This window comes from Rhamphochromis longiceps, linkage group LG19, assembly GCF_057381845.1.
Source record: "Rhamphochromis longiceps isolate RC_006_pf linkage group LG19, R_longiceps_female_GT1.1, whole genome shotgun sequence".
NCBI lineage: Eukaryota > Metazoa > Chordata > Actinopteri > Cichliformes > Cichlidae > Rhamphochromis > Rhamphochromis longiceps.
In genome coordinates, this window is record NC_140575.1 from 8,781,976 (window position 1) to 8,798,659 (window position 16,684).

Consider the following 16,684-nt stretch of genomic DNA (forward strand, 5'->3'; position numbering starts at 1 on the left):
AGCAGAAGAGAAAAGACATTCACCGAGCACGTCGAGCTGGTAGGTGTGGCTGATGGAGCCGTATTTGTTTTGCACAACGCAGGTGTAGTTTCCCCGGTCTGACGGCACGGCGCTCTCCATCACCAGACTCCACTGCTGGTGTCTCAGCTTGGGGTTGGATGGGGTGGAGGGACGACGGAGATGAGAGAGGAGAGAATATTTAGTATATGTCATAAAAAATGACAAGGGTGCAGAAGTCTTTGGGAGAATTTGCTTTCATATTTTCAAGAGAGCAACACACAAATACCCATTTAGTATATTCCTACGTTTAATAAGACGGTCACCATAGAGAAATTGCTCCAATAAATATCAGCTATTGCTATAGAAAAGCGTCCTCTCTACTGTCAGAGCTATTCCCTCCTTTGATATCCTTTGGTATAAAACATCACAGAGCGCACCGCTCGGTAAACAGGAGAGGCCTTTGTGCAGTGCATGTTTACTGAGGTGCAAACCCTTTTGAACAAACATTTCAAACGACAACACAACTGTAACCTCTTTTTATTAATTGCATCCCGCTTGATGCAGAACAGATGTGATTAGCAGAACGCAATATTTTGACGTGGTGTAAACGTCTTAATGGGAAATTATTCCGCGTGCCCGCAGCGGCCAGGGAAGCTGCAGAGAGTGGTGCCATCAGGTATCGCTTTGAATAAATCACAAGGAACGGCCTTTTCAAGAAAAAGAACGCAGCACACGCCATATGTTTGAGAAACCAGTTAAACTAACTGGAATCATGACTTGATGAAATATGACATTTTCAAATAGCAGAGAAGTATTTTCTTCTCTCCGCCTGCAGTGAGGGCAGAAGGATTTTTTTTCTTCTTTTGCACCTCTGAAAGTGGTTCCACTGTGCCACTCAGGAGCAAGCCATCCCCGGAGACCCGAGTGTTGAATTGTGTGTAGTAATTCAAACCAGGTGTGGCTGGATGGCAGCAGCAGACAGATACTAACTTGACAGATTCAGAAGTCTATCGGATGGGAGAGCGAACGTACGAGTGGTCCGGCACCGCGAGGCGCGAAGACAGAACCCGCCACGCATCGATAAGCAGAGTCTCCACGGGCCGAGAGGAATGACCTCCACGGTTTAAGTGGAAACGTGTGGCGCTTAGCGCTGCGAGACAGGAGCAGAGTGAACTCCTCCGCGAGAGGTCAGAATTACTAACGACGGGAGTGAGTGATGTCAACAAGGAGGCTTTTCAGGGTGGAACACTTAACATCACCCGCAAAGGAAAATGTGCCGACCCAGAGAAGGTTTAATGTTTTTGTAAACATTTAACCCCACACATTTTGGTGGCCAGCTAGCCATTCACAGAAGGTGTGTGTATATATATATATATATATATATATATATATATATATATATATATATGTATGTGTATATATATATGTATATATATATATATATATATATATATATATATATATATATATGTATGTGTATATATATATATATATATATGTATGTGTATATATATATATATATATATATATATATATATGTGTATATATATATATATATGTGTATATATATATGTGTGTATATATATATATATATATATATATATATATATACACATACATATATATATATATATATATATATATATATATACACATACATATATATATATATATATATATACACATACATATATATATATATATATATATATGTATGTGTATATATATATATATATATATGTATGTGTATATATATATATATATATATATATATATATATGTATGTGTATATATATATATATATATATATGTATGTGTATATATATATATATATATATATATATGTGTATATATATATATATATGTGTATATATATATGTGTGTATATATATATATATATATATATATATATGTGTATATATATATATATTTGTATGCCGAGGATCAAATTCTCCTCCCCTACTACTTCTTCTTCTCCTCTGTCTGTCTTACAGTATACACTTCTTGACTCCCACTCTTGGAGGCGTATACGGAAAATAATGTAACAGTGTAAATATTATGCCTGTGTGTGCTTTTTGCAGTTGCGTGGTAACATAGGCTCGCTCGACGCTGGCAAATGGTTCTTCAGAAGGGCTGGCTCCACCCCGTCTACCCCTCTCAGAGACAGGAGTCAAACCGAAGTCAATGGCTGCTCTCATGAGCAGCTGAGTGACGCCTTGTGCTGTGGTGGCTGGGATTGAGCTGAGCTGAGAGGGGAGTGAAGGGATAAAAACCCCCCAGAAAACAGGCGACACATGCAGGGGGAACCGAAAAGGTGGTAAAATATGAGAACAAGTTCAAGCTCAGTAGTGGGCAAGACCACCAGGAGATACAGAAAGAGAGCGATCCAAAGCATGACTTCTTTGCTTTGTAACTCTTTGCAAACTTTCAGTTCAGATGGAGCTTTTGCGCAACTACATTTATACGACAGCTGCTGTTACATTGCAGATTCTGATTTCACACCTAGCCCGAGACATCTGTGTCTGATACACGCACTCGGTTTTAAAGTGTTAACTGCCACTAATATCGTGGCTACTGAAACCGAACTTCTTGTCTGCGGTAATAATTAACTTTGAGTGCCATTCTACTTTAATTCCTCCTGGCACTTTTCATTATTTTCTAAACACACATCACTGGCTTTTATTACCATGTTACACTGGCTAACCCCTGTTGAACTCGTAGCATTAGTCCCCAAATGTGATAATCCTATCCATTCCAATCATGCCAGATTCCAACCAGAATTAAATTATTAAGCAGCTTACATTAGAGTCATACAAGGCTTTAAAGGTTTTAAGGCTTTGGCTGTGGATGTACGGAGCGCACAGAGCATGCCATGGGAATGGACAGGCAGTTTTACACTGCAAAAAGTGCACTTTGAAAGAGACATTACCAGCTTTTCAGGAGTCTGAGAAGGACAGAGAAACAACTTGAAATTTGTATTCTGTGTTAATTTTTTCTCTGAAATATTTTGGGACAAAGTAAACTGCCTTTCAAGGCATTTCCTTTTGCTTCACCGGGATTGCCATCGAAAACACTTCAGTTCCCTCATCCAATGGGCAGATTCTCTCACGTCTTTTCATCAAATTCTGGACTCTGAGCGAGCTTGAGAGACTGGCAAAGATGCTGACATTTTTTGCAGTGTATTAGTTGTCTGAGAAAACACAGGAAGCTCTTTTCCCTTTATAGTCCAAACTCTCCGTCTTCACCTCACAAAATAGCTTCTGTCAGAACCAGCGGGGCCAGTTACCAGAATTTATGAGTGTGTCAGAGCGGACCAGTGGCCCGGATCTGCGCTACCGTCTAATTTGACCCATAGAGAAGGTAGAAACAGAGAGATGCAGCCCTAAGGGGGTTGCTATTAAAGCTGGTAAAGTTTAGCTTTGCAAGACAGCAGAAGGCTGTAAAAATGGAAGTATATGAGTAAAAAAAACAACAAAAAATTGGATCATCTATCTTTTGATATCTGCGATGTGTTTGATTAAAATGACCGAGAGGGGAAAAAGACGTGCGGCTGGTCTAAAATTAAAAAAAGGAGTCCAAAAATAATCTTGCAATGTGTAGAAATTCCTGCGTGGCCTACTGAGACTCACAATCCAGGCTGTGTTAAAATCCGGAGTGGAAAAAACAAGGATTTAAAGTGCTTAAAGTCTTAAAAAGCAACAGTGTGGAGCCAGTTTAAGAGCCCCGTCTTGGAAAGCTGTCAAAACAGGGAATGAAAAATCAGTTAAGTGCTGAGCGACCTGGAAGGAATGAAACACAATAATTACATTGTCAGCTTTAGCCTCGCTTGTGCTGCCGAAGTTTAGCATGAGCACAACAAAATCCCATCCGCCATATGTGGCATCATACAACGGCGATGACTTTGTCTGTCGAAGGCTCGGGCTGGCTCAATGGGTTGACAACACGCCCATCTCTTGCCACGTCCATCTGATGGCTCAATAGACGGCTGAACTTTAACCTTTAGGGCTTGGCCTTCACAATAAGGAGCGCCGCAGTTGTCTGGAAAGGCGAACAATGCTCCGGCACATCGCACTGCTGGAATTTTATTTTCCATTTTATAAATGAGCCACACATCCTATTTAGTTTCCTTTAGTTTTCAGCTAATGCACCGCTTAGCTCTCTCGGTTGCATTTCAACAGAATTGTAAAGTGCTTGCAAGATTTTAAGCGAATATCTGAAACAGCCTCCAGCTTGCATGGGGAAAAAGGTGTCAGTGTACAAATATACAGGCCTGTAGGGTTAGACTATCAAATACTGACACTGGAGCTGCTAACACACGGATCATTCTGCTGATCCTCTTCTGTAAATTAAACAATCCCTTTGTTGTAGTCAGCATTTTCCCCCAGAAATACATTACCTTCCAGAATGGAAAGCATGTGAAAGACATTAACACTGAAAGCCAGACTGTCTGATAATACCGTTGTCAGCAGCTGGTAAATGCAGCTTGACCTACAAAAAATAAAATAAAATAAAAAATCTAGAAAGAGCTTTAAAAAGTTTAGTTATGCAAAATAAAGTATAAAATCCATTGATCTAATAAAAAAAAAAAGTGTTGTGTGGCCAGAAAAAATGCTTCAAAATGGGTGGAATATTAATACAATCCTGCCTTCTGCCATTTGTTTTCTTGCCTGTTCTGAAATTCAATTCAGTTAATTTTTATAGCGCCCAATCACAACAACAGTTGCCTCAAGGCACTTCATGTAAGATAAAGACCCTACAATAACACCTTTGAATCTCTTTACCACAGAGATGACATTATCTCTGCCATCATTTTACTTCAGCCTCCTGTAAAAGATACCCTTAATCTCAAGAGAGCACTTTTATCCCTGATTACATTGTAACCACTGAAAATAGACGTAAGCTGTTTTGCTTTGAGATACCTTCAGGATAAATGCTCAATGTCAACATCTTAATTGTATTTAAAATATGAGAGTTTTGATGGTGATCGACAAGAGTCAATGTGCCACTTTCCCCCCTACATTTCAATAAATTCTTCAAAAGAAAAGTAAAACCGGAGACTAGTTTAGACGTGTGCATATTTGCAAAAGAAAAGAGCGATTGTCAAACCCTCTGTTAAAGCGGAAGTCTTTAAGCAACAAAGGTGAACGTAGTGCATCCTCGGAAAGGCTGTTTTCAAGCACTCTGGCGTGAAGACAGGACGTATTTTCTGTAGGTGGCTAATGGACCCTAATGGTCCACTCAGTCAGTGCCTTTCTCTCACACGTCCGCAGATCTGAAGGCACTCAAGAGAAAATGACAAACTGGCTGGTGGGCAGCGCTTACATGGAGTGGACTCCACTGTGCCCGTCAGCATGGATCAGTTAGCAAGTCAGTCCCCAACCAGCACACTCCAAGCCCTGAGATATATGCGACAGAGTCGTTTCATCCCCCCATCCGAAGCCAATTCGTTCAGCCAAAGTTAACCATGGCTGTCACATCAAAAATGATCTTGTCATTTCAGTATAGATGCTGGAGGAAGCGACTTCACCTTGACGACCTGTTGGAGGAATAGAGTCTTTAAGAGGCCATTGTCAGGCTGTCAGGACTCCGAGACCCCCCTAACCACCCCCAGCCCACTAAGATGAACCAATATATTTCTATTAACACAACTATTATTCAAACTTTAGCTGTTAGTTTGAAAGACTAATGACTATTACCTGTAAATATCATTTTGTGCTACAAGTTTAGACTTTTTTGAGAAAAGAAGTATCCTCAATAGATCATGTTTAACATGACCGGCATTAGTTACTGTGTCTAAAATGACAAAAAAATAAGAGATGGAGGATTAAGGAATAAAGCATAAAAGTAGTTTGTGGACTAACAACTTCAAGCATATGGCAGGAACAAAAAAAAGGCAAATTAAATTATATTAGATACTATCAGGCACATCAATCAACTTAACCGAGGATAATGTGACTAGATTTTCAGTGTTAATATCTTTTAGTGCAAATTAAGCCATTATGGAAATTTCTTGGTCTGCATTTGAAGAAGGGCGTTATTTGTGGCGTGCATAGTAGCAGAATAACATGACGAGCAGCAGTTCTTGGCATTGAGATGGACTGAAGCTGTCACCCTTGACCTCACTGAAACGTAGCTGGGTCACAGACTTGTCTGTCACCCGGCACTGTGATTTTATAGAGGATGACCTCTCTGTTCACCTCCCTTAAGGCCAACAGTGGTCACATGGTGATTAGCTAAATGGATTTCGAAGCATCTCTGGGAAAGAAGGGAGGGACGAGGGGAGCGTGTGAAAACGTCTTGATAAAGACACGTAGAGGAATGTCTTAATAATCACAGGACGTGCTCTTACGTGTGCTAATGCTAACCATTTATAACAGTGAAATAACTGAGGCCATAGTGTGCAGAAATGGCCAAGCCACTACTAGAACCTATTCAGTCCCTACGCTTGTACTGCAACTACAACGTCCCATTCCACTGGATCATTTTATCCTTAGAGTACAAGTGGCCACAGATACAATTAAACCCACAGCAGTGGTTGTTTTGCTCAAGCTACACAGAGCAGAGCATGTACAGGAATTAGTGTTAATGACTTGTTAGTGTCACAGCTCACACTCAAATAAAGCCAGCCCGAGGTCAATGTGACTTTACATACTTCGTAAAGGCTTAGTATGAAGAGGCAGCTATACATATCGACCTCTAACTATACATGGAGCATCCCATAGGAGCATGTATTAAAGCATAAAGGTGTACAAAATGGTTACTGCTGCTTCAGGGGCAAACACACCAAGCTATACACACTGCATAGGCTGAGTTTGTGTGAGGAAAATACAAAGATGGCGCTGACATTAAGACCAGACCTTAATGCTAAAAACACCTCCGCTGTGCTCTTTAACTGGACACTGGTGAGTACAGAACAACTCTGGGATTTGGAGAACTCAGAGATTTGTTGAACAGTTGGATTAAACATCTAAGTGCTCTGAGCGCTCAGTTTGGGATTAATTTGCTGCTAACAACAAAATTTCTCATCCATTAATCTTCATGTGTACTACACATGCTAAAAGTTGCTGTCAGGGAACCACTCCAGTCAAAGTTGGAGCGTCCTGAGGACTGGTGGCAGGTGTGTGTGAATCTGTGTGTGTGTCAGAGTGGGGACAGAGAGAGGGAGACAACTGCTGTTGGTCTGCTGGGAGCAGATGTTGAAGATCTCTGTAAACTGTTAATAGCTGAAGAGTCTCATTACATTTAACTCTTTAAAGGCCAAATGTCTCTCACTGCTTCTATAGCAGTCTGACACATGATTACCCCGCTGAAAGTGGAAGATGAAATGTTAGAGTAATAGGAAATAGCTCAAATGGACACTTTCCCTCTCTTCTGTAATAAAAAACCTGTCTCAGTTGACTCTTTAACCTCACTCTTTCTCATTTTTAATTCAGCAATTATTCTGCAAATACACTCTCAGTTAGTGTACTATGTCCTCTACATACCTACTTGTGTAGTATGTGAATTCTGACAGCCTACTGTAACACTATCTAGAAATAACGTTAACGTTTAGCACAACTGTGGTGCTTTCACAAAACATAATACTAAATTCTTTAGCAGTGAAGATGACAGTTTAACACGCTTATAAAAAACCCAATTGCATTTATTAACTGGGTTTTAACTGCAATGCCTCGAAATGAAAAAGTTTGTTAGCTAGCTCTTAGCTAGCTAGTAATGGCTAGCTAACAACGCCGTCATTATCTGATAATATATACTTCCTTTAACTGGCTGAAAAATGTTTGTCCACGTGTACAGTGACTGTTAGGAGACACTATTCGATATTTCTAGAGCCCTCAGTGTAGCCACAGTTAGTAATTTGAGCGCTATAATACTCTGAAATTAGTGAGTTTAAGTATAGAAGTGCAGACAAAGCATTAACTTAGGGTGGCTAATGTTACTAAATGTTGGCAAACCTCATGTACATTTTTTTCTGGAACATTAGTAATGACTTGATTACATTTTAATAAATCATAATTGCTGAAATGACAGCAATTTCAGGTTAGAAAGTAACAAATTAATGCAGCTCTCCCTTACATAATTCACCACATATGTGAATGTTAGCATCTAAAACAGTCCCCCCACCATCATTTTAGGAAAGCACTGAGAAGAATGAGAAGGACAAAATAATAAGACACAGGCTGAATGACCCTCAAAAGAATTTACATCTCTGGGCATATTTTTAGAATTTATGTGCCATTAGGTTGAAGTTTATTTTGAACCAAAACACACGTTTTTACTGTTTGAATTCCGATGGTCTTACCACACCAAGTTTGTCCTTTAATTCTGCAGCTCAGGGCCATTAAGGGAAAACAAAAGTAAACCAAGCCCCGCTACTTTAAGCAGTGCCATTCCACCCGAGAGCCTAGTGTTTAGAGTGAATCCGATGACAAAACTGAGCACAACAGCTGTCTGCTGCACTGGGTTACTGTCAACACTGAGCTATCACGCGAGCATGCATGTATCTGTGAACCATTCTGATTTCAGCACAGCGGTCTGACCCTAAATTCATATTCAGCTTATCCGTTTCTGAGTGCCGGGGGTGTCCTCGACTATGGCGTGTTTCCTGACCTTTATTTACCGTGAGAAGATTCACAGAGCGTGAGTTTCTTTCAGCACTCTGCTTCACAGTCTCCCAGTTATAGACATTCACACCAGGGAACATTGCAACACCCACACTGATCTACTGATGGACACGCAGCAGGGGATTAAAATGCCTTGCTAAAAGGCACTTTGACAGTAGCTCAAACAGGGAAGAACATGAGACTCCTCCAAGCAGATTTTTTTGGTGCTGTGTGAAGATTTGAATCTATAAATCACAGTCCTGCTCCTTTAACCTTTAGGTGTTAACATGTTATTGCTTTCACCTTGATGCCTCCCATTCTCTGCTCTCCCTTGAACTCTTTGCCATTCTTCAGCCAGTGTATGGTTGGTGGTGGGTTTCCAGACGCAGCGCAGCGGAATTTGACGGTGTTGGCCGCAGGAACGGCCAATAATTTCTTGTCCATTCGTTCTGGCCTGGTCCAATATGGCGCTTCTGTTGGGAAAACACAAAAGACTCATTGAAAACTCTTAAGACTTTTAAATATTTCCATTTCAAAGACATTAAATAGATAAGGCAGACTCACGCAATACGAAGATGCCACTTTTTTTTTTCTCCAAACAGATCTGTCTACGGTTTTCCATTTACTCTTAGATCATAAAACATTTGGGGAAAGACCCTCCAGGAATTTACAGTTACATGTTTTTGTAATTGTTAAAAGACGGCACAGATGGGACAAGTTGCTCTTCTGCCCTTTTTTTTAAACGAGTGCTTCATCTTGGATGAGTTATGCACTATACCAGAACAGATGTGGTGTCACCAGAGGTCTTCCCTCATCTAACAACACAGAGTACCTGCAGTGTTTACAGAGACTAATACACATGTACACTGTTAGGTTTCTGTGATTCATTTTCAGTCATTTTAAGCTCTTTTTTTTTGTGATTTCAAGATGTTTTTCTTGAGTAAATCATGAGGCTTTTGTTTTGATATCCCAGCACGGTGGCACGGTGGTTAGCACTGTTGCCGCACAGCAAGAAGGTCCTGAGTTCAATTCCAACATCAGGCCGGGGTCTTTCTGTGTGGAGTTTGCATGTTCTCCCCGTGTTTGCGTGGGTTCTCTCCGGGTACTCCGGCTTCCTCCCACCGTCCAAAGACATGCAGCTTGTGGGGATAGGTTAATTGGATAATCCAAATTGCCACTAGGTGTGAATGTGCGAGTGAATGTGAGTGTGAATGGTTGTCTGTCCCTGTGTGTTGGCCCTGCGACAGACTGGCGACCTGTCCAAGGTGTACCCCGCCTTTCGCCCTATGACAGCTGGGATAGGCTCCAGCGCCCCCCGCGACCCTGAAAAGGATAAGCGAATGGATGGATGGATCCCAAAGGAAGAGTTGCTTATAGATGTTTGAATGAAACCTTTTCATTTTTTACCGATAAAACAATCTTTCTTCCAAGTCGGCCCTTCCCCGCTGTCCACAGAGATACAGTTAAGTTGAAGATGCGCCAGCGGTGTAAAACACAGTTTGACGGATGCTGAAAGAGCTCAAAACGGACGCATGAAGCGTCACGGGGGGACCAGACAAAACCATCTTACCATCTTTCCTCTATAACAAGATGAGGAGTTGGTCTGAATCATGAGATCTTGAGAGTTTGGAAACCTGTCAGGGCGATTTATTGAGTTGTATTGAGAAGACGGTGGACAAAGAGAGCGTAGTGAGTCAGGAAGGGCTATTGTCCATGCTGTGTGGGTGTGGAGAGTGAGAGCAACGAGGCATGGCTTGCTCACTCTCCTCTTGGTATAATCTGTGTGTGTGTGTGTGCTTCCCAGGACAAAAGCTGGGGAGTTGGCTGACCGGTCATCAGATGTCTGTTTTACTTTCTAAATGCAGCAGGAGAGAGTGGAGCTAATTACCATCTCAATAGCCGCGCTTGTGTGTGTGTGTGTGTGTGTGTGTGTGTGTGTGTGTGTGTGTGTGTGTGTGTGTATTTGAGTGAGTCAGGCAATAGTTAAAAAGTAATTCTCACCCTCGAGCGCTGAACGGGCAAATTCCCGTCTCATCTTGGCAACTCAGGTGAGATGTCAATCACCGTTCGATATAACATCTACCTATAAATGCCTTTGATCTACTGTGTGTCTATTTATCAAATGTCTGGGGTGTTCTGATACTTTTCTGACACTTTGGCTCCTACCATCAAACTCTGGCTTCAGCTTCACAGAGTAATTGCAACCAGACTGAGAGAGATGTTCAGCGATTAAAGACACCTACCTATCTTCTTAGAAAGCAAACAAACAGGATGTTACTGAACCCTCTAAACAGACTGTGTGTGTGTGTGTCTGCTAATAAAGCACACAGACCACTGGCTGACTTAGAGACTCCCCAGCTCGCAAAGACAAACACCCTCCACGTGCAATCACACACACATACACACAGACACACACACAGCTTCCACCTTAAAAGGGAAGTGTCTGTTTGAATTCATGACTTCTCTCCCTCCATCTCTCTTTTTCTGTCTCTGGAGCGAAGTTCCACACTCCACACTGGGACAATCCTCCAAAAGCAGTCTGAACACATTGTTTTTTGGCATGGTAATCAGCCACCCTACACACACACTGACACACAGACACACACTCAGTCAAACAGAAACGCTCAGTGAGGTTTTAAACAAGTCTCTAACCCAATGTGTGGTCCTTCTCATCCTCCTCCTTCCCCTGCTGCTGCTGCTGTGGGTCCTGAACTCATCTGGGCCTGAAAACATATTCCTGCTGCTGATCCTTCAGCCACAATGACGCTTATAACCCAAAATAGATGCTTAGGTGGATTCACAGGACGGACTAAAGGAGTCTCCGTGGTTTTGTCACCATAACACACGAAGGTTGTTTTATTCGCGGACCTTCAGCTGCTCTGACTGACGCTCTCCTCTGTGGAATCAGGAGATCAGCCGTCAGTCAGGCAGTCTGGATGAAGCTTTTGAAATCTTCTCGTAATTTGTTGCCCATTGTTGTACTTGTCGCTCATGCGAGCAAGTCTCCTCTCATTCAACGTGTTCCAGATGTAACAATCACCTCCTGTGAACCATTAAGCCAATTAGTAGCTTGCCGAAACAAATGTTTATTCCACGTGAAATTATGCCGTGATTAAGCGGGGACGGTGATTTAACAGTTTAAAAAAAAAAAATCTTTTTTATTCGCGAGACTGAAAAGCTTTCTTTCTGGTGCTTCAAAAATACGATATGCTGGCTCTGCCGATTCTTAAAACAGCTTACTTTTCAGAGAGCTGATGCAGACACTTTCCACCAGAAGGAAAAAAGTGAAAGAGCCGCAGCCTTTTCCAGTTCAGAAAAAGCCGTCGATATTTTGATTTCAGCATGCTTTTGATTTACTGCGCAGCCTTGCTCTGTATGCTCAGCAACACGCAGGAATCCCATCCCGTGTCTAATTGGCAGGATGGTATTTCCTCAGCAGAAGAGGGGAGTGGGATTTTCTGGGAGGGAGGCGAGGAGGCACGGAGGAGGGGAGGGCTGGCACCCCTCAACCCCTCGCAGAGGGGGGTTAGAAGGGACTCGACAGATAACCCTGCCCTGCACGGATATGCAGTCGCTGTAGTGGAAACTGGTTTACAATAACATCTTAGCACAACTCAGCAGCTACAGTGTCATGCCCACCTGTCAGACACGGAGGCTAACTGCGAGGGGAATCTCTCTGGGAGCCTATAAATACACGAGCGTGATCCGCCTTGCTTGCTTCATGTTTGATAACAGATTTCAAAGTGTGGCTGGAGAAATCCCACCAACACAGACGGGGTAGAGATCAGTCAAAGGAAGAAGGTTGTTTCCGCAGGCACACAAAGTGTCACATTGTCAGCAGGTATATTCTTCCCCATTGCGGCTGCAGCCCTTAAGGTAAGACTCAAACTCAGTGATATGGTGCAAAATATTGTGCAAAAAGCACAAGCTAACATAGGAAGACCGTCCACTTTTTGGTCTGGAGCTGGGATTTCCCCTATTATTATTATTATTATATTGTTTTTCTAATTAGGGTGGATATGGTGACCCAGAATCCTCCCTTAAGTTACGCTGCAATAGGCCTAGGCTGCTTCTCATGATGCTGTGTCTCCTTCACTCATCTGTTTTCCACTCACTTTGTGTTTATACACTGCTCTACATTTCATTATTAGTCATTATTAATGTCTGTCTCACCCCCAACCATTCCCCATGCCCCTCGATGGGCCTGGTTCTGTTGCAGGTTCCTTCCTGCTAAAAGCAAGTTTTTCCTTCCCACTGTCACCAAGTGCCTGCTCATAGGGGTTCCTATGATTGTTGGGGTCTACAATATAAAGCGCCTAAATAAAACGTAACTGAATTGGAATTTTCAAGATTTTCTCATAAACTTCTTAGTGCGCTCACGTCTTTCTGGCTCATGGATCTGTGCTGCAGGTTGGAGAAGCATGACTGTGGCTCCTCTATCAGCTATGTTGAGTACAACAGCAATTAGCTGGAGCACGACACAGTGCAGTGCTGATCGCCACGGCACAAGTCTCTTCAGCGCTCAGACACCGATCTGGGAAAAAAAAGGGGGGGTCTAATTGTGTAATTGTATAATTTGCCCTCACTGACGCCTGCGAGCACACAGGCAGATTTCATTACAGATTACACTGGGGCTCTTTGAAGGCACACTGCCCTGGAGGGCCTGCGGGGACTCAAGGCAAACAGAGCAGGAGGAATGGCGGCTGTGGAGCAGCGTAGCGTGGCCCGGCGTCCAGCTCTCTGCTCTCCTGCCAGGGTAAACAAGGAGGCTGCATAGCTCAGGAGCACAGCACAGCACAGATTAACCCTCCCACCCTCGTTCACATACACGCTGCCCTTTTAGTTCGCACAGGCTCCAAGTGTGTTCGCTGCTTTCCATGCTGCAAAAAATACTCACACACTCAATTCGCATTCATCGTGTGAGGGCGGACGGCTGTTCAAAAATTGCTCACTTTGTATTTGCCCATCTGTCAGCGCAGCATCTTCAGGGCACTCCATTTTAAAATGTTTTTTCAAGTTTTTACGCATATTTTGAGAGATCAAACGTCAGGTCTGAGAGATTCGAGTGGTAGGTTCTTGTGCACTCATTGCTGAAGTTGGCATCGCTCTGGTCACTTTACACAAGTTTTGTGACTGCAAAAATAGTCCACAGACAGCAAAGTCCTTGAAACCACCTTGGCTCTCCAACAGTTTTCTTTAGGGCCATGCTCTAAAGATCATGTAGGTCATCATACAGGTAGGGCCTCTTCCTCCCCACTTCAAGCGCTCTTAACTCCTGGGTCGGACCGCACTCGTCCTTGAATGCAACCTTCAGCTTGTTCTGAAATCCACCTGCAAAACTGCGTGACGACATCCACATCCTATTGAGAAAACCTCTCATACGAGCACCTGGCAAATGAATCAAGACTGTCTCTGTGTTGGTTTCTGCTAAATTTGTGTCTCCAAGACCATAAAATTGCAAAGATGACAAACACAGAAATACATGTTGAAAACAATGCACACCACGCTGTTTCAGCTGCAAAGGTACCGCTAATTAATTTGGACATGTGTTGCACAGAGGAGGCCACCTGTTTCCCTGATATCTTTGTTCACTCTCAATATCTCAAAATGCTGCTGAGGCTAACAAAAGAAGCCTACCGACAGCAACAATGCAACTCTCATTGATGAATAATTACTCAGTAAATATTTTAGTTCCCCAGCTGGAAACTTTTTCTTAAAGTGGTCAGGTTAATGCTGCCTCCTTTCCTTGTTTCCTGCGCCCTCTCTTCTCATTAATTAATACCCCGACATTTTCACCATCTCCACATATCTGTTATCGTCTGCTCAGCTTGTAGATGTGGATCTTCTTTCGGGGACTCTGTCTGGTTGTGTGGTTTGTCACATGGCTCCTTCCTGCTACAGCTGGCTAATTAGCATTGGCTTTGCGGACATTAAGCGGCGATAGGGGTTTAAAGTTTCTGGGCTAATCCCTCTGCTTTTGGTCAGGAAATCAGAGCCTTATATGTCATGAGGTAGACTTACTTTAAGAGATTAAGTCTGGCAGTCTGAGGCTATTTACCGGCATTCAGGATGTCTGCCGTAAGCTGTTACCGCCTCTGCCACTTCAGCCTGTTTAGAAAAAACACACTGCAGGCTTTCACTGCGACGTGAAGCTGTGCATTCAGAGATTTTACGCTGGAGCTGTTAGCAAGCTTTTCCAAAGCGGCCTGCACTACAAAGACCGCATCGGGAAGTTTTCTTTAAGAAAACGTATTTATTTTGTTCATTTTTTCTATCTCTCTGGATAAAAGCAATCAATTAAATCAATTCTAATTGAAGTCGAACTGAATCAAGTCTGAAAGATTAAAAGTCAAACATGAAAACGAAGCAATATTAGGTTTGAGTCTCTCACACATATTGAGTAGGTTGAATAGTTTAAATGTTGATATTGACAGAAGTAAAACATTTGTAAGATGACCTCAGATCAAACATTTAGAAACTGGTATAAGATGCAACTAAGTTCCCCAGAATCATTAAATGAGCACCATCTTAATTCCAGATCACTTTAAAAAGCATTATTCTTATTCTTATTTATTTTTTGGACACACCTAGTTGCTGTTGGTTCTGGAGTGGCCACATTTATATTTCCGTGGAATAGCTTTGCTTGTTTTTCACATGATTTTAGAACATTTAAAATTTCTTGTTTCTCTTGAACACCAGTTCATCTCCCCTTCCCGATCCATCTCTCGCCATGCAATCGTTGTAGCTGGATAACAAACGATTGGGTGAACTGTTAATGATGACCACGGGGCACTGAGAGTTTCAGGAGCGGCAGTATCTCCCACAATCATTGCCTCAGCTTCAGTTTTATTTTAGTTTGAGCTGAGTGTGACGACGTTTGATTTGGTTGGATCTTTGTAGCGACTTTCACAAAGGGGCTTTGATTTCGGCTGGGCGTGCGCCTGTCGCTCTGTCACTGAAACAGTTGCGCATTTTGCTTTTGGCACCAATTTTGTTGAGTGGTTAAGGGTGGACTGGGAGTTGGTTCAACATATCATGGTCTGTTTGACATCGTTAGCATGTTTTGGGCTTTCACTTTTATACAGTCTGCTGACTCCCCCTTTTTTCGTCTCTGCATCCTACACTCTATCTTTTACCTTTCACTTACATCCCATTGTCTTCCCTTTATTACTGTAGTTCCATCAACTCTTTCCTCTCATTTTTTAGATTCGTCTCTGACTGTCAGCACCTCACCTTCTGCTGTCTCGCTCCGTATGGTACAACAAAGGCAGCACAGTGTGGCGTCTGGCTGGTCGAGAGCTTGCCGAGAGGGGTGGAGGTGCTTTCTGTCTCTCTGGAGTCATGCTAGCTGACAGAATAGAGCGTGTAAAGTGTGTGCAGCCAGTGAAAGCCATCCCTCCTCGTTCTTTGTTCACCTACACCTGAACTCCGCAGGTCTCTGAATGCCAAAACAGCTCACATCACAAAAGAGCAGTGAGAGGGGCTGTTACCTGCTGGAGAAACAGCAGCCTTTGATCTGTGCGACAGTGGCATTTAGTTTTGTGCTTGTGGGGGAAGGTTTAATGCGAGCGATTATAAGAGCCATATAATGTCAATTACAGATATACAACTCTGATTACGCTCATACAAGCCTGCATAAATCCATTTGTAGTCACACAGTGGCCCATAAAAGCAACTTTGTGGGGACGTGCTGTTGCTCCTGCAGATGAACTCTTTTATCACTATGACAAATGAAATGAGTTTAAATTGTAAACTGCACATTAACTTCTGAGGATAAAAGTGCAAGTGTGGTGTAAATAATATGAAGAGCTCATTTATGTACGACATAGGGAATTTATAACTTTATAAATATCTGACACAGGACCTTAAAGATGCATTTGGCCCTTCAGTTCCTCCAAGCCTCATCAGAAATGGTGTTGATTTCTGATGCCATTTTGGTTGCTGGGGGATTCCCATGATGCATTGAGTATTTCTTCTTTAGTCACCTTTCTCACTCACTATGTGCTAATAGACATCTCTGCATTGAATCACACTTGTTATTCATCTCTGGCTCTCTTCCACAGCATGTCTTTCATCCTGTCTTC

The 16,684-nt window shown here is 42.5% G+C and overlaps 1 protein-coding gene across 5 annotated transcripts in view; it reads right to left on the minus strand.

Moving 5' to 3' along the window:
* fgfr3 (fibroblast growth factor receptor 3) overlaps positions 1 to 16,684 on the minus strand; it is a 68,829-nt gene that overhangs the window by 24,241 nt on the left and 27,904 nt on the right. For all 5 annotated transcript variants that reach the window (XM_085392377.1, XM_085392379.1, XM_085392378.1 and 2 more), the window contains exons 5-6: positions 8,904 to 9,073; positions 24 to 147 (exon numbers count right to left, since the gene is read on the minus strand). In XM_085392377.1, the coding sequence (XP_085248503.1) occupies positions 24 to 147; positions 8,904 to 9,073 (294 nt within the window). The remainder of the gene's footprint in view (positions 1 to 23; positions 148 to 8,903; positions 9,074 to 16,684) is intronic.